The 25,247-nt window shown below is 41.0% G+C and overlaps 1 protein-coding gene and 1 long non-coding RNA gene across 3 annotated transcripts in view; one reads left to right on the top strand and one right to left on the bottom strand.

Moving 5' to 3' along the window:
* Positions 1 to 7,496: 7,496 nt before the first annotated feature.
* Positions 7,497 to 23,421, bottom strand: ANKRD34C (ankyrin repeat domain 34C). Its single transcript, XM_004056622.5, has 2 exons — positions 22,488 to 23,421; positions 7,497 to 12,493 (listed from the first exon to the last, which is right to left on the bottom strand). The coding sequence occupies exon 2, from the start codon at positions 12,447 to 12,449 to the stop codon at positions 10,842 to 10,844; it is 1,608 nt and encodes a 535-aa protein (XP_004056670.1). The 5' UTR covers positions 12,450 to 12,493; positions 22,488 to 23,421; the 3' UTR covers positions 7,497 to 10,841.
* The window catches only part of LOC129527162 (uncharacterized), a 159,015-nt gene continuing 155,469 nt past the window's right edge, over positions 21,702 to 25,247 (top strand). For both annotated transcript variants that reach the window (XR_010131050.1, XR_010131049.1), the window contains exon 1: positions 21,702 to 22,067. This is a non-coding gene — a long non-coding RNA (uncharacterized lncRNA). The remainder of the gene's footprint in view (positions 22,068 to 25,247) is intronic.

Below are 25,247 nucleotides of genomic sequence, written 5' to 3'. Positions count from 1 at the left end.
CACACTTCTCCTCTGCCACAGCAACAGGGGAAGAGAATGTGAGAAGATCTCTTACCAGCAATTAAATGCATCAGCTTAGAAGAGACACACACATTGCTGTCACTCGTAGCCTATCATCTTGAATTGATCTCATGGCCCTGCTAAATCCCAAGGTGAATGAGATTTGTCTTCCATGTGTCCGAAGAAGAGGAAAACTGAATGGTGGTGAATACTGGCTCTGTTTGCCACATCACAGTAAAACGAGTAATAATAAAGACATAAAAAAGACTTGCAATTTCTGGTAAAGACAAGTTAGATTATTTGAACATAAATTTCCCCTAAAAACAACTAAAAATACAACTTTAAAAATGTTTTCTGGGAGGCATCAAAAAGCTGGCAAGAGAGTAAAGAATTACCCCGCCAAAACTGAAGGGAAAACAATAATCTAGAAAGAGAAGCATTCTCAAAAGTTACTTTTCCCATGAGGGCATTGGCCAATCCTGAACATTTTTGAATTTTCATTTTTTACAGTCTCACAGGGAGAGTGGACAAAAACCAGAGCCTTAAGGAAGTTGAGGGCTCATCATTTCACTTTCCTGCTCAGAAACTGTTACCATCACTTGCTACATTAAATTCAAACCCCTGTCTTCACAGAAGCAGCACATCCTCTCTCATCCTGACCATTTCAACTCATCCCAACCATCATCTCTATTCTACAAGGTCCAGTCTCCATTTGGGCCCCACATGCTATGGCAACCATGGTCATCTCCAACTCCATGGCTGTGCTTGTGTTATTTACATGTCCAGAAGGATCTGCCAGATCCATTTGGGAACCCCATCCCACTCACACTCTCTACAAAACCTCTCTCTCCTAGAGCCTATGATGCCCTCCCCTCTACCTTTATATAATCATTCTTTGATTCTTCCTACTGTTTCAGGGGAATTCCTTATGGTACTTTGGTAAAAATTGAGGCTTGACATACAATACCTTGCATATATTTAAAGTGTACAATTACGTAAGTTTTCACATACACCTGTGCAGCCATCATCTCAAGCATGAAATAAACAAATCTATTTCCCACTAAGGCTTTCTCATTCTTTTGTAATTCCTTCTTCTGTTGCTCCGCATCCTTGTCCTCTGTTCCTGAAACCATTGATCAGCTTTCTATCACTATACAATAGTTAGCATGTTCTAGAATTCTGCATAAATGGAATCATAAAATAGCACTTTTTTAGTATGACTCTTTAATCTTTGCATAGTTATTTTAAGATTCATCCATGTTGTAGCAGATGCCAAAATTCATTCCTTTTTATTGCTGAGTAAAATTCCATTGTCCATATATGTATGAGTTTACTTCTGGTCTCTCTAATCTATTCATTGATCTGTTTGTCTATCTTTATGTCAATACCATACTGTCTTGATTACTGTAGCTTTATAATAAATCTTGAAATCATGTAGAGATAGTCCTCCAACTTCATTCTTTTGTAAAGCTGTAGTGGCTATTGTAGGTCCTTTGCATTTCCAAGTGAATTTTATAATCAATTTTTTAATTTATAGAAAAACACCTGCATAAATAAAACAAACATATATATGTACAACCGGTTTTTCATAAAGGCACAAAAGACAACTCATTCAACAAATAGTGCCAGCAAAATTAGATATATAAATGCAAAAAAGATGAACTTGGACCAATATCTCACACCACATACAAAAATCAATCCAAATGGATCATAGACCTAAATGTAAAACCAAAAGATATAAAGATTTTAGAAGAAAAATTGACAAAATATTTATGACCTTGAATTAGGCAAATATTTCTTAGATAAGACACCAAAAACACAATCTGTGTAAAAGAACAAATTGATAAATTAGATTTTTAAAAATTCAAAATTTTTGCTTTTTAAAAGATTATGTTAAGAGAATAAAAGGACAAACCACAAACTGGAACAAAATCTTTGCAAAGCATACACTGTTAAAGGATGATCCAAAAGATATAATGAATGCCCAAAACTCAACAATAGGAAAACAAATAGCATAATTGTTTAAATGAGCAAAAGATTTGAACAGACACTTCCTCAAAGATATATGGATATCAAGAAGCACATGAAAAGATGCTCAACATTATTAGTCATTAAAGAAATCAAAATTAAAATCATAATGAGATACTACTACACACCTAGAAGAATAGTTCAAATTAAAATGACTATAGCAAGTGCTGGTAAAGATATGAAGGAACTGGAACTCTCATACACTGCTGGTAGGAATGTAAAATGATACAATCATTTTGGAAAACAATTTTGTAGTTTCTTAAAAATTAAATATATATCTACCATTTGATTCAACCATCCCACTCCTAAGTGTTTACAAAATAAAAAAAAAGGAAGCATATATCTGTTCAGAAACTTGTATATGAATTGTAGCAGCTTTATTTGTAAAATCCCCAAACTGGAAACAACCCAACTGATCATCAGAAAGTGAGTGGATAAACAAATTGTATTACAATGTAATACTGATCAGCAATAAAAAGGAATGAACTAGGGATACATGAAACCACATGGGTGAATCTCTAAATGATTATGGTAAGTGAAAGAGCCAGATGCAACAGAGTACATGCTATAGATTTTCACTTATATAAGACTCTAGAAAATGCAAGTTAATATGAAGTGACAAGAAGAAAATCAGTAGGTGCTGGGGATAAGATTCAAAGGGGATGTGCAGACTTTTGGTGGCAATGAAAATGTTCATTATCAGTGAGAACACATGGACGCAGAGAGGGGAACAACACACACCAGGGCCTGTTGGGGGGTAGGGGATGAGGGGAGTGAATTTAGAGGATGGGTCAATAGGCAGATGGTTCACAGTGTATACATATGTCAAAAGGATCAAATTGTACATTATATTCACATTATTGTATGTCAATTATACCTCAACAATGCTGCTCAAAATAATATGTAAATAATTTTATTCCAAAACACGTATTAATTTAGAAACAATGGATAATTTCTTAGAATAATGTATCCCTCCAAATCTGACTCAAGAAGAAATATAACACCCGAATAGCTAGGAGTGGTAGATGCTGTTTGGGTGCCCTGTACAGATTCCCTTTACCAGATAGCTCACTCATCCCCAGCTGCTCTGTTAACTGCTAAGTTTTTACAGCTTCCCCCTTCTCCCAAGAATTACCCTAAATCTGGGTCAGAAAAAAATAGCATCTTCTCTTCAGCCCACAGTCTATGACTGACTAAAGCAAGAATAAAAATGGGAGCCCCCTTGCACTAAAGAAGGACAATTCTGCAGCGAGATGCATTCTCTCTACACTCCTCCTCTGGGAATCCAGCCAAAGCTAGACCTTACCTGAGATCACCTCTTTCTGGGCCTTTCCCTCTTCTCAATCCTGCTTCCCTACCTTCCCTAGAGGTTTTTCCTGAAGATCACTCCCTCAATACAACACAGCAGCCCAAATCACTGTCCCAGGTGTTGGTTTACCAAACCCAACTTAACCCCTATAACCATTAAGTAAATACAATTAGTATTTAAAATCGGAAGCTCAGGTACTTGATAAAAGAGAGGGCTCTGGACATAGATTGCCAGACTGGGGAGTTCCAATCCCAAACTACCACTTCCCAGCTGTGTGACCTTGGGCGGGTCACCTAATCTCTCTAAGCCTTGGTTTCCTCATTTGTGAATGAAGACAATAATCATACCTACACACTATGAACATGTATGTATGAATGTGTATAGATGAACGCACACACACACATACACACACACACACACACACACACACTCCCCCACCTGGTCCAGATGGTTTTACCAGCAAGATCTACTTACAAGAAAAACCTGTGCGTACACAATCAAGAAACATTTCATTCCAAACTTAAACTTTTTGAGAGAATATAAAATGAGGGATCACCCCCCAGTTCATTTTATGAGGCTGGTATAAACCTGATATCAAGTCAGACAATGAATATGAAATGGCAAAACTCTAGGCTAATCTCATTTATAAGCACAAATCCAAAAAATCATAATCAAAAGATTAGTTTTGCTTTCTTCATTTTGGTTTTGTGTGTATGCTATAAGGACCCAATTTCATTTTTGTTTCATATGGAAAACAAATTGTCTCATCACCATTTATTGACCTGCAGTGCCACCTCTATCATATCTAAATTTTCCACCTATTCAAGGTCGTGTTCTAGGCCCTCTGTTCTGTTTTTGTGGGTCAGTTTATCTATTCCTGCGTCTTATCACAGTATTTTAATTACTGTAACTTTTTAAATCTTGTCATCTAGTACCATCATCTTCCAAATATCGTTACTATTCTTCAAAATTGTCTCAGCTATTTTCAGTTCTTTGCTCTTCTGTATGAATTATAGAATCATTTGTCATTTTTAATGAAAAATCTCGTGGATATTTTCACTGTAATCACATTAGGGGAAACCAAGTTATACTATCCCAGCAATATCTGATGGTGTGGGAAAAAGTATCATATTCACAATAATGCTTGCTACCTAGTAATAGGATGAAAAAGAAATGTATATGATCTCTATGAAGAAAACTGAACACTTTAATGAGGGATTAAAAAATGAAGATGAACTTTTTAGAGTAACAATTTCTGTTTCTGGATTGGAAGATTTGATCTTTTAAAAATGTTAATTAGTACCAAATAACTAAATGATATCATAGAATCCCAATCATAATCCCAGTACAATTTTAATAATAAAATGATTTTAAGAAATAATTTGTCCAGTGAAGAGAATTGAGAGTGGACTTGACCCACAATGTGTGAAAGCAAATTGAAACTCTACAATAATTTAAATGATGTGCTGTGATGCAGGCACAGAAAGAAAAATACATCAATGGAATGTCACAGAATGAAACAGAATGGGATGGGTGAGTTCAATAATTTTAAAATAAAGAATTTAGCATATGATATCATATTATAAAGATGGCATTTCAAATCAGTGAGTGATATAAGGATGCTTTTGGCTTTAAGTAAACTAAAAACCAACTACAGCTATATTAAATGATACAAGAATATATTATCTCACATAACAGGAAGCTCAGAGGTGGTGTGGGCTCCAGGCATTACATCATCAGGATCCCTTTCTCTGCTCTCCTCTTGGCTCTGCTTTCCTTTTCTTTATCCTTAGACTCTATTCTCCTATTGTTACAAGAAGATTGTCAAACCAAACTGCCGAACAAACAAGCAAATAAACAAATAACGTGTCTGTTTGGTCGTGTCCAGTAAAAGGATGTCCTTCAGTCATGGGATGAATGTCCTTTCGTTCCCTCAATTGGCCTGACTTAGATCCTGTACCCATCTCTGGATCCAAGGCATTGATAAGGGGAAAGCCATGTGCTGACTGGCTTATACTGGAGCCCTTAACCAATCACTGGTAAGGAGAATGGAATTGCCATGACTAATCTGGAACAATCATGACTTCCCTTTGAGCTGAGGATGGGATCGGCTTCCCTTGAGTCAAAAAGGCTGCAAAGATAGAGGGTGGCTACATGAACAAAGTCAGGATCTGATAGGAAGGAGAAGAAGGAATCAAACTGGGGAGGCAACCAATAGTGCCTACTGCAGCAAAAACAGGATTAACCGCTATTAAATTGTAATAGAGTAAGAAAAATTAACTTAGACCCTTAACTTTCAGGCATGCTTTGTGTCTAAGACCAGGAGTGTCTGTGATGCTGCCAGAGGAGACAGATGGCTCTAGAAGGGAGATCCAGGTGGTTTTATTTCATCAGGCTGATATTTGGATAGGTTCACATTGTCAGGACTTCGACCTCTCCTATCTTTTAATCACCTCTTTCCCTTCTCTTCCACTTTCCTCCAATCCTCATGCATAAGGATTATATTTTCCTTCATTGAGGACCACTAGATTTTCATACTATGATTTCAAAAGGTACCCTTGCACAATCTCTGCTAGAATGGACCACAGAATCGCTTTTAGTTTAGAAGTCTGGGTGAGAATTGTCAGACTATTTTCCTGTGTTGCAGTAATCAGATATTGTTATAGCTATAAAACACTGGCCTCTTTTGATTTCCTGAGGTCCATTCCCTATTTTTAGCATTCATTGCCAGGCAAATTATGTGATGCAGATCCTGTCCTTCCCACTATGTGCATGCCATTTTGTAACTCAGACTAGAAGACACGGAATGCTATGAATTTCTCTGTATATTACCTTTGGATGTAGAAATACCCAACTTTTAAAATTTTCCTTAGTAAAAGTAAAATTGATCCTAGGTTCATCTCCTTCTAACAAAGATGACAAGAAAGTCATCTCAGTCATCGTGGACCTCTCCCCGCTCTGTTCTGTGGAAGTCTTCAACAGTTCATAGCATTCAATTTCAGGGAGCCCGTTGATCTTCATGCTCATTAATAACCATGCTGATGTGTTCATTATCCAAGCAGCAGGGTTTCTTCAAGGCAGGTGACTCAGATGCCTTCCTGCCATGCTTAACACAGCCCTGCCTAGGAAGATGCACCATATGCCACTCCTCTCTAAGGTTTTCCTCTGAAAAGGAGCAAGTTCCACTCAAAAAACCCCAAACTTCTAAGCCTTTAGACAGACAACTCCAAGTCTGTTTTGTTTGATCATCAATACTTTTGTTTGGAATATTCAGATAAATTTCTAGCAATTGTAATTATAGAAACGGTATAATATGTAGAGCTTATGTGACAGAACTGTTTACTTTACAAATGAGTTTAGAGATCAATATCTATAAAAATAACTGGGGATCTCAAGGAGATACTTGAGAAAGAATGAGTGACAAGGTCAAAGTGGCTGACCTTGGAGGAGGGAGTGCATTCAATCTTGGGCATAATCTGAATTAGACTGTTCAGTGCCTCATAATCTCTCCTCAAAGGATCCAGAAACAATATGGGTCTCTTGCCTAAAGTTAGAAGTGGGGGAACAAACATCCTAAAACTAGTCCCTTTTTTTACTTAACTAGTTTATTTCAGTAGTCTAGGAGCTAACCTAAGGGTAATCTCCAGAGTACCTGTTCTGGATTGGAACAGTCCAGAGAATCAGCGAGTCTGAATAAAATTTGAAGTACAGAGTACAAGAATTTAAGAGACCACAGAGACCGTTGAGCTAATTCACTTTATACTCACTGTCCTGCCCTTGAATAAGAGCTCATGGAAATCAGCTTACATTAACACTTATGAACATTAGAAATAGGGCCCAAGGAGGGATATCCACTGACGATAAGTCCCTGACATTAGCAGATGGCAGGTGCAGCCCTGGGAGGTTGAGCAGCAGGGGCCAAGTAAGGAAACTCACCCCTCAGAGTGGCAATGCATCTTCTCATTCATTGGGCTGTGCTCTTTTTTTAACCAGGAAAGATACCATAATACTTGTGTGATTAAAATCTAATTTTGTAAATTATGTGTTCCTAAAATATTAGGTGTGTGGTTGATGTTACTAGGCAGTCACGTCAATTCATCCTAAGGAAAAGGTAATACTTATAATTGAGATTTCACTGAGAAAAAGTGGAAAATACTATTGAAGGATTGCAATATATCATTTATTGACATATTAGAAACATCTAAAAGGTGTCATTACATGGATTTTGATACATCTTTGAGCACATCATCAGCTTGAGACTAGGAAGGAACACTGTAGAGAATCAGTTCAAGCAGCACATGATACATCTGAGGCACCCACACACAAAAAGAAGGAAGGTCAGACACAACCTACATTTGCAAGGTACCATTTACTTGATGAAGTTCTAAGAGAGTTGACAATGGGCTTTTTAAAAAGAAAAAAAAGAGCTTTGGAATGTCTAGAAATTAAGCCAAAGGTCCAGACTTTAAACTTTAGTCTCACATTCTGTAATATATTTTGATAAACAGTCCAGAAATGCTTAAGCAGTTGAATTACCGAAACTACAGTTTGCAGCTAACTTATAAGTGACTCCAGGATTTCAAAAAGACAAGTTAACCTCTGATCTAGAAAGCATGTTTGAATCTAAAATATACTTTTAAAAAGCATTCTTGTTAGGTTCATTGACATGGACAAAATTGCGTATTTATGCATAATCTATGAGAAAGTATTTTGGTTGTTGTACTGGTATAGAACAGTCTAATTCGGCGAACTCATCGTCAAGTAGTGATGAGATAAGATACTAGCCTAATGACTGTCTATTGAAAGGCTGATGCAAAGGTCATGACTGACTGATGCAGGCAATGAGTGGCATGAGAGTACCTGATATTACACATTTGTGCAATGGACTGGCTATCCTGAATGAGCAACTCATCATGTTTGGTGTGTCACCTAAGCTAATTACTATAAATAGACCACATTCACTACTTAGGAAATATTGGGTTTCCAAATCTTAGCTAAAGGTTTAGAAAAAAATGCTCCTATGCAGTGTCTTGCTATACTCACAACTGGATACAACCAGCAGAGATCAGTTTTAAGTGACACTAACAACAGCTGGAAAAGTATGTAAAATGTGTTCTCTCTCTCTCTTTGCGTGTGTGTATTTGCATTTAATGAGCTGCTGAGAATGATGGTTGTCTGTATGATTCTCTCTTGAACGCATTGGAAAGTTGTTTCTTTGCCTGGGATCACTTCTACTTGGTAAGAACTATTAATGATTAAACAGTTCTGAAAAGAACAGGGTTGTCCACACTAAACCAAGTTCATGAGCTATAGATTTTTGCTAGTTTATGTGCTTTCCTTATTTTCTTCCCTTCCTACAAAGTATGAGACCATTAGCACACATGTTGGAGTGTGTTTGCCGAGAATCCTGAAGGCCCAATACTAGTATTGATTAGTAATCTTACTAAAGCACAATTTGAATTGTCTTAAGTTAACAGGAGGGCCTAGCTGTCCAGTCAGCACTCACATTTCCATACAGCTTTTTTGTTCTTGACATATACAATAGGTCTAGCAGTAGAGATCAACCAAGGTGATTCACCCAGGAGACATCTGGCCACGTCTAGAGACATTTTTGGTTGTCACAACTGGGGAGAGGGTGTTACTGCCATCTAGTGAGTGGAGGCCAGAGATGCTGCTAAACATCCTACAACACACAGGACAGACAGCCCTCCAAACAACACCGAGTTTTTTTGTTGAACCATCATTAACACTTTTGTTTGGAATATTCAGATAAATTTCTAGCAAAGGTAGTTATAGGAAAATTATATAATATGTAGAGTTTATATGGCAGAATTTTTTACTTTACACATGAGTTTAGAGATCGGTACTTACAAAAATAACAGGGGATCTCATGGAGATACTTGAACTTTTCCAGAGAAACTTTATTCCATTTTGTGTAGCGTATGTATTATTTGAGATATTGCTTCAGCAGTCTCAAGAAATACATTAAAATTAGCTACTTCTTATCCAGTGACTTCTACCTGTGCCAGGCACAATGGCAGCACTTTCATACATTGTGTCATTTAATTCTCACCACAACCTTGTAAGGTGTAGCACTACTAATCCTATTTTACAGATGAGGGAACAGAGACTAAGAGAAGTTAAGCTGCCTGCTCAAGGTCACGCAGCTGGTAAATGATAAGACTGGTATGCAAACCCAAATATGTCAGACTCAAAGCCCTCTTTCCTCTATATGATGCTGTCCTCGGGAACTATTGAACTTTTTAACCATAGAGCAAATAGATCTCAGCAGCACGAGAGGAAACATAAATGGAAATAACCAAAAATATATTCATCTAAGATGTGGCTACATTATACCAAATGTGCTAAGTCTCTGCTTTCCTTCTTGGATTTGCTCAAAGCAGCCTAAAAGGGTTGTGCAGGTTATTTCTACAAATCTCTTCTCACCTAGATAGTTCAGGAAGAGAAGAAACCAGATTTTTCTTCAATTATTTACATAACTGAAGGGGAAATGACAGTTTGCATCCCCTAAAATTTTTAGGCTGCAAAATGAATGGTCCTCACTGCTTCTCACCTGAGAACCACCCACTTTACCATTTAATCTATGCACATCCCATCCTCAGTTGTCATTCTGGTTTGGGAAGATCTCATCAACTTTTAAGAATAATCTGGAAATGCTTCTGATATTTCTAATCTATAATTGTATCACATTCAACTCCAAGTTAGTTAACCTTGACTGTTTTTCGCAAGATTTCAACACAAGAGCCTGTGTCAGGGGAGGGGTCTGGGGAAAGTTTCATTTCTGGAGCAAGATTTATCTCTAAGGCATCAGCTACTATGACATATCATAATTCAGGGGCCACATAGATGGGATATTTGGGTACTCAGAGCACATACAAATTAGTATGTGAACAAAATATATTACTGGACTACTGAACGAGTTCAACCACACCATGATTTACAGTGCCCTGACAGAGTCAGAGCCAGGACCCACAGGCCAGAGCCTCTTCCACGGGGGAATTCTGCTTCTACTCCATCAGATAGAACCCAGACACCCAGATTTAGTCACTGAGGGGTTGTTTTGGGGCTTTTGTACATTCTAACAAATGTTAAAGCCTCGTTTTCTATGTAGGCACTTTATAGATTTATTACAAATGACATACTCCAAATACTACCTCCTGATTTAAATTCTTTTCTGTTTGTCTGATAGAAAACTACTGATGTCCCCAGCTTACATCATTGTACTTGCTGTGTTACCTTCGAATTCCAAAGGCTTTCTTCCTTTGCAGAATTTTTAAAAATTTATCTTCAAAACCCAATTATCCTGAGCTCTTTTCAAGTAGGCCTATAAAAACCCAGGGATTATTCTCAGAAGTGAAGCAGCATCCTGCTTTTACATCTTCTGAAGTGGCCACAGTTCAACATTAAGGAATGATCAGGAAGCAGTCTCATCCATAGTCCCTTCCATAAACTATACTGACTATTTTAAGCCTTTCTAAAGCTTCTAGGTCATGATTTCTTCAAAATCAGACAGCTGTTTCATTTGTTCAATTTGCATAGAATGCCTTCTGAGGAGCTTCTTTTTACTTCTTAAGTCAACTCTCTTTGGTGAACTTGGAGCAACAGGAACCATAGATTTTAAGCCACTAGCAAGAGGGCAAGAAGGTTTGCTGCTAGATCTAATATCCGGAATAGGTGGGTTCAGATTCACATTTAAAGGCGGCAGGAAGCCAGGCCTAGTGTGAGAAATGCGATCAAGGAGCAGAGTTCCAGAACCTCGTCGTTCTAGAAGATGTGGCGGCCTGCGGCGTGCTGAGCTGGGGGATGTGCTAGGTACAGTGTCCAGGGACTCCCGAGAGCCATGGAAAAGAGACAAGTGAGAGCTGTTGAGCTTCTTTCTATCTAAAGGTCCTTTGCCAGATTCAAGGGAAATGGAGTTGGGAGGGTCAGGCCCTGGCTGTATATCTAAGTCATAGAGGTCATTTTCCAGCCATTTGAGGGATGCAGGCTCTTTGAGAGCAGAGGGTCCCGATGGACCCATACCACATTTCTCTTGGTCAACAGGGAGAGTTCCTCTCCTGGCCAGACGTGGGTGGGGAGCCTGACCTTTCTCATAGGCTGCTTTCCAGGATGCCGGTGCTGAAGAGACTGGAATCTTCAGAACCTGCTCTGTGACTGTGTGAAAGAGGGTGGGGTCTTTGCTATCGATACTGTTGGTTCTGGAGAGGGGCCCCCTTTTAGGGAAGGATATATCACTGATGCTCTTGATGACCTCGTTGTCTGTGCTGGCACCATGGGTCTCATCCTGACGCGTCGAGGCTGCCAGCACCGAGGGCGCTATCAGGCCCCAAGGTTCAGACTGGAGCCTCTTCAGTTGGGGCAAACGGGCCCTTTTGAGATTACTGACTTTCCTGGTGGGTGACCCAGGCTCATTAACAGCCTTGGAGGTGTTACAACTGCTTGGATGCCCTGCTTGGAGGCTGAAGAAGTCATCTTCCTTCTCAGTGAGTGGAGAGTCCAGGCCTAGAGCCTTCAGCTCTATGTCAGAGGGAGATGCACACAGTGGAGGTGAATGCCTGTCTTCTACTTTGGGTGAAGGAGGGACATTAAGATACTGTTTGGTGGTTTTGGTGCCTGAAGACGATTTATCTGTTGTTATAATAATCACCTCCTTCCCTTTGGCTTTGCAGGCATCAAGGAGATGTTTCAATGCATCCTTGTCATCTGCATTTATTGCATAAACCAGAGCCGAAGCCCCAGTGCGATCTTCAAGGCTGGGGTCTGCTCCATTCTCCAGTAATAAGGAGACCACTTCTCCCCCAGCTCTTCTGATACAGGCATGGATGAGGGCAGTCTTGCCAGACTTATCTTGGATATTGGGGTCTGCCCTGTTGTCCAGCAGGTACTTCACCATCTTGGACTTGCTGATGCTTTGCTGGTCCACATGCTTGGTGATGCACGCCACCATGAGAGCTGTTTCGCCTTTGTCATTGCTTTCATTGATATAAGCTCCCCCTTCCAAGAGTAGCCTGGTCAACCTGAGCCTCCCCAGCCACACAGCCTTTAACAAAGAGTTTCCATCAGTCCTTAATTCAGTGTCATCATCCATCATATTGGCTACAGTTTAGAGGACCTGAGCCACAGTAGCAATCAAACCTAGCAAAGGAAGAAGAGGGAACAAATGTTATATGTTTTGTAGCAGATCTGTGCAGCATGGTTGTTACAGGGTCTGGGTACAGTCATATCCCAACCTGATCCCAACTTACATTGACTTGGTCAACTTATCTAACATTGCTGAGTTAGTTTCTGCATCTGTAATAGTGTGTCGTGGGGCGGGGGGTGGTGATAGTAGTAACCTACCTCATAGGGTCATTGTAAAGACTGCATGAGAGAGTGTGTATAAAACATCCACATGAAAAGCAGTTAACATAAAGCCTAACATAGAGTAAATATTTGTTTAAATGCAAGATGTTATTGTGTTGACTGCACAGCACTTATCACAAATGTAGAACTCTACATTCCTTAGAAAAAGGTTTGCGATTATTTTCTTCACTGCTGTATCTTCAGCATTTAGCAATGATTCACATGTAGTGAATAGGTGGCCTCATAAATAATTGTTTAATGTGTTGTTGTTGGTGTGTATCAAAAAGACTATTAGGAAACACACCAAAATGTTAATCCTTATTCTGGGCTGTGGGATTATGAGTGGTTCCATATTCTTCTTTTCACAGTTTTTCCAAAATAAATATGTATGATTATTGTAATGGGGGTTGATGAGGGAGGGACAGTGAAAACAACTGTAAAACCAAATCAATCTAGTTATCCCTTTCCAGGTTGTAGTCTTCACTTTTCCAGCAGATGTCAGAATTCATATTCTCCGTATTCAGAATAAAGCCATGCTATTCCCTTCCCTCTGGTTGAACTGATAGGGGGCAGAGAATGGAGAAGAGGATTACATTTTTGTTCACAAATGTTAGGAAATAAAGCTCAGACCAAAGTTTTCTCAGCTGAGGTTTGTCAAACCTGAGTTTTCTGTTTTGATTCTTTTGTAAGTTCCCTAATTCCTGGACTCAAAATCTTCAACGTATGTGTTGCTTGAGAGGCCCTTCACAAATAAGAAGAGATGGGTGTCCCAGTCTTGATGCCCTGCCAGCCCACGGGTACCACACTGGCCATGTCTCTGCCAGCACAGCACCTTCACACAGCCTTTTTGTGCCTCCAGGTTCCAATGAGCAGATGGCTCATATGGCCTACCTGCCACAATGCCTGAGTTTCCTCCTCATCTGATTCACATCATTCTTTCTCTTGTGCTATTTGCCTGAGCAGTTATTTATTTATTTATATGACTCTATTTAGTTGGAAGGCAAAAGCTTTTCTTGGTTGAAATTGAGAGATGGCCATATATATCCCTTTGAAAAAATTATTACATGAATAGATACTTGCTATTTAAAACAAAAACCAAACTACATGTAAGTATATAAAGAGGAAGAGGTCTCCTTTATTCATCCCCCACTCCTCCTTGAAAACACTGTCCTCTTCAGAAGTAACCATGGTTAAGGGTCTAGCGTGTATCTTTCTGCTTCCTCAAATGCATTGTTCTGATAACTACATGAGTCTGAGGTTGTTGTGTTTATGTGTTCTGCTAGATTTCCAGCAAAACTACCACCACTCAAGGGCACTGTGTGGTTATTAAATACATTGACAACAAGTCTCCGTTTCTGTCTCTCCATCCCCTTCCTCTTTTCTCCTTAATTCTCCTACTGATCTCTCTCTCTCTCTATCTCTGTGTGTGTGTGTGTGTGTGTGTGTGTGTGTGTGTGTGTGTGTGTGTGTGTGTGTGTGATGGTCTTTCTCTCCTCTCTTTCTGTCAATTTTAATTATTTTTATTCCTCTGTGGTCCTACACACCATTTTTGTGTTAAAGCCCTATGCATCAATAAGCTTTTCAGTCTCTGAACTCTGGAGATTTGAAGCAGAATTTCCAAAGACTAGATGAATGAGTGGAATGTCTGGAGAAAACATGCTTCTTTCCATTTCATCGAAGGGGTCCTTCTTCTCCTGGCCTCAGCCTACCTCTCTAGAATCATTCCCTGCCACTCCAGTCTTCTTCACATTCTATCTTCAAATCTCATTTCTCAAATGCACGATTCTTCATGTGTTTTTCCTCTTGGCACTGTTCATGTTTCTAACTATAAGGCATCCTTGTTCTTCTTTAATTATTCATCATCCCCCAAACTTCAGTTCAAATGTTACTTCCTTTGTACTCAAGAGGAAAATCACTCAAGATCAAAGAGGGAGGGTTGAGTGAAATTACAGTGACTCATCATCAGACTATATAAAGAACTCCTACAAATCACTTCCTCCAAAAGAGGATACACAAATGACCAATAAGCACATAAAAAGATACCCAGCCTTATTAGTACTCAAGGAAAATCAAATTAAAGCAAAACAAAATACCATTTTAGCATGGCTAAAATTAGACAGACTGACAATACCAAGAGGCGTGCAGACAGGAAGCAACAGGAACCTGTTGGTAGTATAAATAAATTGAACTAGACTGAACCAAAGCCCACACTCTGACACAGTAATTCCATGCCTAGGTTTATACCTGTGGTAGTTTGCAAATGATGGCCATGAGGTCCTCCCGTCCTCGTATGTACACTAGGAGTCAGCCTTGTGTCTCGCTTTCAGCCATAAAATGTAACTGTGTGACTTCCAAGGCAAAGCCTAAGCAGTTCTTGCAGCTTCCAAGCTTGCTGTCTTAGAACCCAGCTGCTGTGTAAAGAAGTCTGGAATACCTACCAGGAAGGGCACATGAAGTTTTAGCTGGTAGCCCCAACTAACTGCAACAATGTGAGTGAGACAATCTCAGCCCAGCCAGCCCCAGCCAGCCCCAGCCAGCCCCTAGAAGATTGCAATTGCATTAGAGAACCCAGGTGAGACTAGTGGAAGAAACACCCAGGGCCTGGGCCAAGTGTAGCAATATTAGAGAATAAACTAATATGTGTACCAAAAGACATCGGCAGCACTATTCATTAAAGACAAAAACTGGAAACAACCCATCAAGAAGAAAATAGGCTGGGCATGATGGCTCACAACTGCAATCCCAGCAATTTGGGAAGCCAAGGAGAATCACTTGAGACCAGGAGTTTGAGACCAGCCAAGGCAACATAGTGAGACTCTGCCTCTACTAAAAAAAAAAAAAAAAGCTGGGTGTTGTGGCTTGCACATATAGGCCTAGCTACTGAGGAGGCTGAGGCAGGTGGATCACTTGAGCCCAGGAGTTCAAGGCTGCAGTGAGCTATGATCACACCACTGCACTCCAGCCTGGGTGACAGAGTGAGACTCCATCTCTTAAAAAAGAAAAAGAAGAAGAAGAAGGAAATAGATAAAGAAAATGTAGTATCTTCATACTCTGGAATACCATACATCATATTTGTATATTCTCTCTCTTTTTCTTTTGCATACGTGCATGCACACACACACATACAAAAACACACACATGTACAAAACTAGATGCCACATCCCCTGTGTTACTTAATAGTTTGCAACTTTCTTTGAGTATCAGTCTCGTTAATCACCTGGGTCAGACCCCTCCACAGAGCCCTGCACCCCTCAAGCTAGAAATACTGTCTTTGCTCCCTTCTCAGCTGTGTGATAATTAGAAAGTAGGATAAAGGAAAAGATGGAGGAAGGGAGAAAAAGGAGAAGGAAAAGAAGGTGGGAAGGAGGGTGGATGGGTAATCGGGTTACCTTTTATGTTGTGTGCAGTGCAAATCACGTACCTCTAGTCTAGCTCAAAGTCAAGAGAGGGAGGAAGAGAGGCAGGAAAGGAGGCAAAGAAGAAAGAAATGGAGGAAAGATGGCGTATGTAGGAGAATCCTTCTCTCCTTTCAGTTGGAATCAGCGGCCTCCTCCTCCCCTATGCTCAGGTCTTGTCCCCATTTTAACTCTTCCCCTTCAGCACCTAAGGAGGCAGCAGGTTGCAGATAAGGCATACAGGTTCTTTTCTGTGGTCTGGAATATTTATATCTAGCCCACCAATAGGCATAACATTCTGTGTGGTCAGTTCTTTTGCAAGTTGTCTATAGCCATTTTTTTACTGTGGGCCTCCCATCTGAAATTCCTTAAGTGATGAAATGCAAGAGCTTTGTCTGAGGACAGAATCAGGTGCTTACCTCACTCTTGTAGCCCAGATAAAATGTGCCAGGCTAACGTTAACTGTTAGCATGCTGCAATAATCGTACACTTTTCATTTTAAGAATACAGGGCTTGGTCAGGCGCGGTGGCTCACGCCTGTAATCCCAGCATGTTGGGAGGCCAAGGCGGGTGGATCACCTGAGGTCAGGAGTTCGGGACCAGCTGGCCAACATGGTGAAACCCCATCTCTACTAAAAATACAAAAATTAGCCAGGCGTGGTGGCACACGCTTGCAATCCCAGCTACTCGGAAGACTGAGGCAGGAGAATCACTTGAACCCAGGAGGCAGAGGTTGCAGTTAGCCGAGATTGTACCATTGCACTCCAGCCTGGGCAACAAGAGCAAAACTCCAACTCAAAAAAAAAAAGAAAAGAATACTGGGCTTAAAAGACTGCTGTTTACATGGCCGCAGTTGACAATAGCCTTACAAATTACCACAGACTAAATTCATGCACCATCCCAGATATGCATAGCCGCCATGCCTACTTTCCCTGTCTCTGGGTGTTACACACTCACCTTGCTTTCTTGCCTGAATGGTCTTAACAAAGTTCAAACCTTTCCCACAGACTTAGTGTCAGGTCACTACTGCTGTTGTCTGCTACAAATGGTGAACCCCCACACCTGGTTTCTGCTGACTAGAAGAAACTGACCCTGGCCTGACTTTCTCCAGGTTACTCAACCAAGAAGTATGAGGGAGTTAACCCTTTGTAGAACAGATGTTGACCAATAGAAAATAGAGGATGGGAAAGAGATGTTACACAAATGCTTCTCCCTCTCCTCACCCAATTTCCTGTTCCAAGATGCAATAGATTATACAATTTCCATATGACAGAATAATCAGTGCATTTGCCATGAAGCTGTGGCTAGCTCAATAATGTATCCCCTATATTTGCTCTTCCTCCTCCCTTGCGTCACTTTTCATTTTCCTTCATTCCTACTCCCCAGGGTTTATAGCCCAATAAACTGTTAATATGTATGTTTTTGCTCCAAACTGATGATAACTGCCTCCCATGAACCATGAAATGCCCTTTCAGGAAGGTTTTTCTACCATTTCACAGATGAGGGAACTGAAGCCAAGAGTGAAGAAGTGGCTTGCCTGTGGTCATTTAGGGATCAATGAGTGACTCAGACTCTCACAAGCTACAGTTACTCTTTCTTTCTGATATTATTCCTGCCTTCCCCTGCACACAGAGTGAGGCTGATGGTTTATATTATTTGACCGGCCCCATGTGCAGGGCTGACTCAACCTTGGGTGCATTTTGAAATTGAGGCTGAGAAACACCAGTTATGCTGGGCTGTTTGTAGAGAACTCTGGATGTAAGAGCTGCATTCATGGGTTAGCCACAAGTGCACAGAAGCAGAAAAGGTGACGTGCAGAGGAAGAAGAATGAAGTAAACACACTGAGAAGCTGAGATGAGAGGCAGGGAGAGAGTACTTTTCCTCCTTCCTCTGAAGTTTCAACTGACTTTGGAGTCCATGAACGACTTAGAAGCCTTCCAATAAGTCAGCATGTTTTTGTTTATGGTGGCTTGAATTAACTTCTGTTACTTATAAGCAAGTAAACCTTGACTAAACACTGGCATTACTTGCTCATTCATTCATGATCAAACATATATTGACTATCTATCTACTTGCTCATTCATTCATGATCAAACATATATTGATTATCTACTCCAGGCTAGGTGTTAAGGATAAAGAGATGTATAAAATTCAGGAATGGCTGCTAAGTATTTACAATTTAGAAAGAAGGTGGATGTATATTTTAATGATAGTAATAAACATTTATGGTATGCTTGCCATGTGCCAAGCAATGTGCTGAACACTTTATATGCATTGTGTCATTTAATCTTTATAGTAATACTATGAGGTGGGTACTATTATTATCCCCATTTTATCAAAAATGAAACTGAGTCTCAGGAAGGTAAAGTCACTTACCTCAAATCACCCAGGCTGTGGAGCTGGAATTCAGATCCAGGCAGTCTAACCCCAAAGTCCACATTCTTAGCCTCTACATGACATAACTGTAGTGCAAAGTAATTAATAAGTCCCAGAATGGAAGACAAATATAAAACAAGGAGACATGAGTGCCAGGAGGGACTCGGGGTGCAGATTAGGAAAGGGCTCACAAAGAGAATAAAATTGAGCTAGTACTTGAAAAACATGAGTGGAAAGTTGTTGAACCAAAAGGAGGAAGTCATTACACTTAGGAGTAAGTACAAGTTCAAAGGCAAAAGGTAGCAGAACATGGACATTTCAAGAACTTGATGGTTAGTGCATGGTGGTGGTGGGAAGTGCACTGACGGAGCAAGCAAATAAGGGGAGGTCTACAGAGATCAGATTCAAAGTTCCTTGTAGCCTTGTCCTGAAGTTTGATGTTTGCTGTGTGGACATAGGGAACCAGTAAAGAATTTTAAGGAAGAGAGTGACATGATCATTGGCCACAGTGTGGGAGATGGATTGGGAGGCTTGGGGGTCATCTAGGAGCCCCTGAGAGATGAAGAGGATCAGAAACAGCACAGCAGGGAGATAGAGAAAGACTCAAGCTGGAGAGATGTTTGAAAGTTAGAACTGAATAGTGGTCCATTCGATGAAAGTGTCAACCAAAATCTAATTTGCCTTCATTTGAAAATTTATCTCCTATTGTGCATCACAGTGAATAAATATTAAGAACATCTAATACTGGAAATATTAAATGATTTACAGGATCTCTAAGCTCATTGGGGAGAAAAGAAACAATCTGGATTGAAAAAAGCTGAAGCATTCCTAGAATGTTGAGATCCCATCCACTTTGGCTGCTCTGGCCAGAATATTTTTGTCTTTAAAAATTAGCAACCATAAAGTGGGTTTTTTTCATGTGTTTCATAAGAAGAGTAAACTGAGAAGTGAGCAAAGTTTGCCTGGTTCCTCCCTTGCTGTACTCCCTGTCTCTACCCGCCAACCCCCCACCCCCACTCCACCCCCACCATCACTTTCACCTCTCTGGTCTGTTTTCTGTTGGACTCATTTCCACTATAATGGTGGCCACTATATCTTCCAATGGCACAGGGGCTGGAGAGGAAATACTGAAGATTAAAATATCACCAGTGTCAGAAAATTAAAATGATGCCTTCTTTCACGGAGGCAATAAGTAGATGCAAGTGTTTGCTCTCTTTGTCCTGATGTCCTTTGATTATTTTATTGTCCCCAAAAGTAAAGATGTCTTATATTTTTTAAGCTGAGAGGAGCCATCTTGTTCAATCTTCCATGTTTAGAAACAGGAAACTTAAATACAGGGATTGAAACTTTTCTCTCTCTGAATCCAGGGTCTTTCACTCCCATGCCTTCTCAGATCCTTGGCCTGAGTAGTTTAGACCAAGGTTACATATTAAAGGTCTGACAGCCAATGTAGCCCACAGTCATGTCTTGCTTGGCTGGCACTGTGCTTTAAATTTTCTTTGAATGTTTTAAGATGGATTATTCACTGTTCAGTTTGAAAAGGCCCTGTCATTCTCCATAGTCTTACAATTGGCCTGATTCACACATTCAGGTTACTTAACTGGCCTGTATAGGGATGCGGGTTTGTGTATGAAAGTAAAATACATAATATATAAAATCGCGATGCTACGATTTTGTCCTTCCTTCATTTTGTAGCTGCTTATCTCTTCAGAGTTGTTAGAAGGCCTAAATAAGCTAACGGATGTAAACCTTTATATAAACTTTAAAGTATGGTTTGCTCATGTGAACCATTATAAATTATGTAACTAACACTTAATTACCTGAGGGCAGATACAATGTCATACACTTTATTTCCCCTTCTTCAAGTCACACTGACATTGGATTTCCAGTTAAACATCCCTTGTTTGGCACAGTGAAGATCTCAGAGAGGGCAAGGGATGGAATTATACAAAAGAGAAGATTCTATGGACTTTTGCAAACATCTTCAAAGTTCCTAGACCTCCAAGAAAGTGCTTGGTTATACACTTTCTAGTACTTAGAGACCAGAGCAAGTTTCTAGGACTTTATAATATACATACTTTGTATTCATTTTATCTGTGGCTATAGCCTTAATCTTGTTTCACCTTTGTTTTCTCGACTACTTCGAATACGTGCAAACCTGACATCTTGTGGAGCCTTATAAATTGCTTTAAATTCTTTGTGGAACAAAATAGAATATAATCAATAAACATTTATGAGATTAATCCATATGAAACTGCTGTTTCAAAATGGTTTAAAAACCATTAATGTCACATATTTATAGTACTTGTCTAAATACACTTTAGTGCTTAACTGCCCCATAATTCAAGCTCCTGAGGATGTGCCAGTCCATGTGGAAGGATTATAAGCTAGAGAGGTGGGAGATCTGGATTCTAATCCCAGCTCTGCTACTAAGTACCTGAGTAATTTTGGGCAAGCATCATTTTGCCAAACAAGTAGAATAACCCCAGTCCTGCCTACTTATCAACATTGTTATAAGGATCAAATGATAGGCAATATGTCCACACTCTCTATAAAGTCCTGTTAAAAAATCTAAGAGGCTATTACACACTGAACTAAGCTCATCCAGAATTCCTCCCACTGAGCCCCGCTCTGTGCCCAGTCCCTTTGGAGTGTGCTGAGGGAAGTGTTCACCACCAATTCTCCTTCTCTTCTAATTACCTGCTCCTTCCTTTCAGCCCCTAACACCCAACCACAATTCCCAGTTTGCCAGTCTTTCCACACATATGATCTCCTTGGCCACCCTCCCCTGACACTTCTGCAAGGAAAGCATTATCAAGTATTTACAGATAGTTAAAATCTGAAGTTCAGACACATTTAGTAATTTTGTCTAAGGGCACATGTTTTTAAGTGCTACAGCTTTGATTTAAACTCTGTTCCTCTGATCCCAAGTTCAGAGCTATTTCACGCAGGGAAGTCCACTCAAGCACACCCTCCCACCACTGCAATCTGGCAGCGTTTAAGAGCGCAGCCATACCATTTGCTAGTTCCATAAACCTGGACAAGTTACTCGGCCTCTCTTGCTTCAGTTTTCACATCTGTAAAATGGGGATAATCATAGGACACAAATTTGTGGCGCACTGGCTTAGCACGGGGCCTTGGCACATGGTAAGCGCTTAATAAATGCTAGATTTTTAAAGAAGTTTGGGTACACCTTCCGAAATCCGGGGAGGCCACACCGTTTGGCTGTAGTTTTCGCGGAAGCTTGGGAGATATCTTTACACTCCGCCTCTTCCTTCTGCAGTCACGGGAAGCAGTTAGAAGCAGATCAGAAATCGAACACGTTTGCTTTTGCGATTCGAGAGCCCTTTCTGGCGCGGAGCTAGGGGCGGTGTTACGTAGCTGCCCTGAACTGAGAGCAGCGTTGGCCGGGGGCTAGGGAGCCGGGCTGTTCCACGCTCACTGTGCGCCTCGGGCGGCGGGGCTCGGGCTCTGTCCAAGGTGCTGAACTCCGGGGCTCCGGCCGCGCCGGCAGAGTGTGCCAGCGTCCATTATTGCCAGTGTCTGTGGGCATCTTCCAGAAGGCCGAGCATGGGGGTCAGGTGAAACCAGGGCGGTAAGTGCTTCTCCCATCATTTCTCAGAAATGCTTAGGTGCCTACTTTTTACAATTTCGTGCACATTTTCAGGATCATAACCTCTCACCGCCAGTTCCTCACAGGTTTCTGCAAAAACTGACGACCTTTCTTCCCCTTCAGTCCCTGCAAAAATCCAGACACCTATCACCCAGCCCCGCTCCGCAACCATTTCCTACAAGAATCCAGGCCCCTACGCATCTCATCCCCACGCGTCAATGCAAAAATAAAAAATGTTAAATCCGCCTTCCATTCCCGTCTCCCACAATTTCCTGTGATAAAAGCAAGCTCTCTCCTACCAGTTCCCCACTCCTGCCTGTGGCTAAACAGCATGGACCGACTTCTCGGGAGCTCGAGGTCCCCACCCGGGTGACCAATGCAGACCCCTGGGGGTGCGCTTACCTGGTGGGGACAATCGCTGAGCGAGGCCACCTGGGTCCAGGCTATAGGTAGTGTCATTATTATTCCCAAAACAAAATCAGGGGGCATCCAGCACCCCTACCTGCAGCTGCGGGTTGGCTGCCAGAGGGCACTGCCAGACTGAACCAGCGCCGGGAGCTGGGGCTACCCCGGGCCCCGCGGGTCCTGTTGAGTCACTTGCCCAGAACTTCTTCAAGGTTCGTGAATAAAACCTCTGCGTCAGTTCCTTCAAATCGGTCCACCGCTCCTCCAAGTTGCGGTGGGAGCAGGGGAGTTTTGGGTTTGGCTTGGTTTGGTTTGGTTTTAAGAAAAAGGAAGAAGCATGAAAGAAAGATAGGAATCGCCCCCGGTTCCGCGCTGCGGGTGTGCAGGTCTCTGCGCAGCCCCAGCCCTCCGGCTTGGTCTTCGGCCGGCTGTGCTGGCTGACGACGCGCTGCTGCCCGCTGGCGCCGAGAGCAGCTCTCCAGCCGCGACGGGCGAGGGTTGTGTGGGTGTGCGAGCTGCGAGGAAGGAGGAAGGAGGGGGCCGCGGGGGTGGGGAAGTGCCTACCTGCAGCCTCGGCAGAGGCGCCTGCTGCCCCACCCCCTCGACCCTAGCTCTTGGGGCTCCGACTCGCTCAGCAACTTAGCAGGGGGCTCCTAGACTCCCCGAGGGTGAGCGCGGAGCACGCGCGGCCACTCCTGGGGTCCGGAGAAGTGAGGGGACGCTCCCAAAGTCTGACGTTGCAGGTCTCAGACCCTGGCAGGAATTTGAACTCGTGTCCCCTTTGTTCTTTCTGCGGCCCTGCCCTCCTCAGCTTTCCTTCACACACGCCCTGGAATCTCAGGCTGTCTGTCCAAGGTGTAGGAAAGAGAGGGAGAGAGGAGAGTGCAGTGCGATCCTCAAAACTGGGAATAATTTGATGATCAGGGCTGGTTCCACGGCCGTTGGATTTCATTCCAAATCCATGTTTTAGCCCACCCGCTACCTATTCCCAGGGCCTCCTGTGGAGTCGTTCGCGGACAATCTTCGTTTCCTTTTTACAAAGTAGTTAATAGTTGCTGCGTATGATTGAAAGCATAAGGCATTGTATTTAGAAAGTAAGTGGCTCATGCTTGTAATCCTAGCGCTTTGGGAGGCCAAGGCAGGAGGACCGCTTGAGGCCAGGAGTTCAAAACCAGCCTAGGCAACATAGTGAGACTTACCAAAAAAAAAAAAAAAAGTCTCTACAAAAAAAAAATAAAACTAAAATGCTTTCCAAAAAAAATAGAAAGTGAGTGCCCCCTCCTCCCCTACCCTGCAGTGTCCTTCCCCCAATAATTAGTTCCCCAGAGGTAACCAGCATTTTCGTCTAGATACATGTATATGCACACAGGGGTTCTATTTGCCCCATGTTTTTTAAATCCCTACTTCTTCAGTCATTTTTAGTAATTTATATTTTCCTAGGATATTGTCCATCTCGTTTACATTTTCAAATTTTCTGGCACAAAGTTACAAATAGTGTCACCTTATATTTATTTTCATCTCTAATACTGTTCTGGACCTCCTTATTGCTGATATTATTTATTTGTGTTTTCTACTGCTCCATTCCCAATTTTTTAAATCAAGCTTGCTGGAGGATTATCAATTTTATCTTTTAAGGGCAAAAATATTATTCCATAAGTTGCCTTTATCACTTACTGTGTCTATAGTATCACTTAGAGAAATGTACCCTCCTAGTACCCAATATCTATAATGACTGCCTACTGTTTGTGGAGTTTTTCTCTCTAAAGCAGTTTCAAGGTTTATGTAGTCAAACACATGTCTTATCTTTCATGGTTTCTAGATTTCCCATCTTGCCTAGGGAGGCTTTGTACCCCAGAATCACAATACAGTTCCCTAAATGTTCTAGTAATGTATAGCTCTGTTGTTTAGATTACCATTTCATCTGGAAACTGTATTTGTGCACAGGGTAAGGTAAGGATCTGACAAAGATGAGAACCCAATTGTCCCAACACCAATTCAAAAAGTCCATTCTTCGCTCACTGATGTGAATGCCACCTTTATAACACTTTATATTTCTCAAAACAAACTCTACTTGGTTAATGTATGTTATTTTATACAAATACACTGCTAGATTGCAATAATTTACTTATGTTAATATAAGGTTTATTCCATCTATATTAATAAATAAAAATTGTGTTCTTTTTCCTTTTTAGGGGATGAGGGTTCTCATCCAACTTTGGTGCAAGGTTATGGTAACCTTATAGAATGATTTTGGACGCATTCTGTTTTTTCCTACACTCTGGAATATTTAAATTATCAAGTTAACTATCAGTTCATTGAGGGTTTAATAGAACATACCCATGAAACTGTCTGGACTTGATGGATTTTAGAAGGATAGATCTTTGATTATCTTTTCAAATTCTTTGATGCTTGTTGGCATATTCATCATCTGACCCCTCTTGAGTCAATTTTGGGTAATTTATATTTACCTGGAAAAAAGTTCATTTCATCTACCTTTTTTAATGTATTGACATAATGTTACATATTATGCTCCTTTATAATTTTTCATCTCCTTTAAATCTATTCCTATATCCCGTTTTTATTCCTGATGTTGTGCTCTCCCCCACTATTTTTCATTAATATTATTTTGCTGTAGTTGAATTATACGATTTACATCATTTCCATGTTGTGGTCTATTTATATGACAAATAAAAAATACTCCACAAGCATTTTCCCTCATACTTAATGTAGAAAAAAATGTACATTCTGTGTTTTGGG

The sequence above is a fragment of the Gorilla gorilla genome, chromosome 16, assembly GCF_029281585.2.
Source record: "Gorilla gorilla gorilla isolate KB3781 chromosome 16, NHGRI_mGorGor1-v2.1_pri, whole genome shotgun sequence".
Lineage (NCBI taxonomy): Eukaryota > Metazoa > Chordata > Mammalia > Primates > Hominidae > Gorilla > Gorilla gorilla.
The sequence above is the reverse complement of the archived record's forward strand: the minus strand, read 5'-3'. Positions and strand labels throughout refer to the sequence as shown.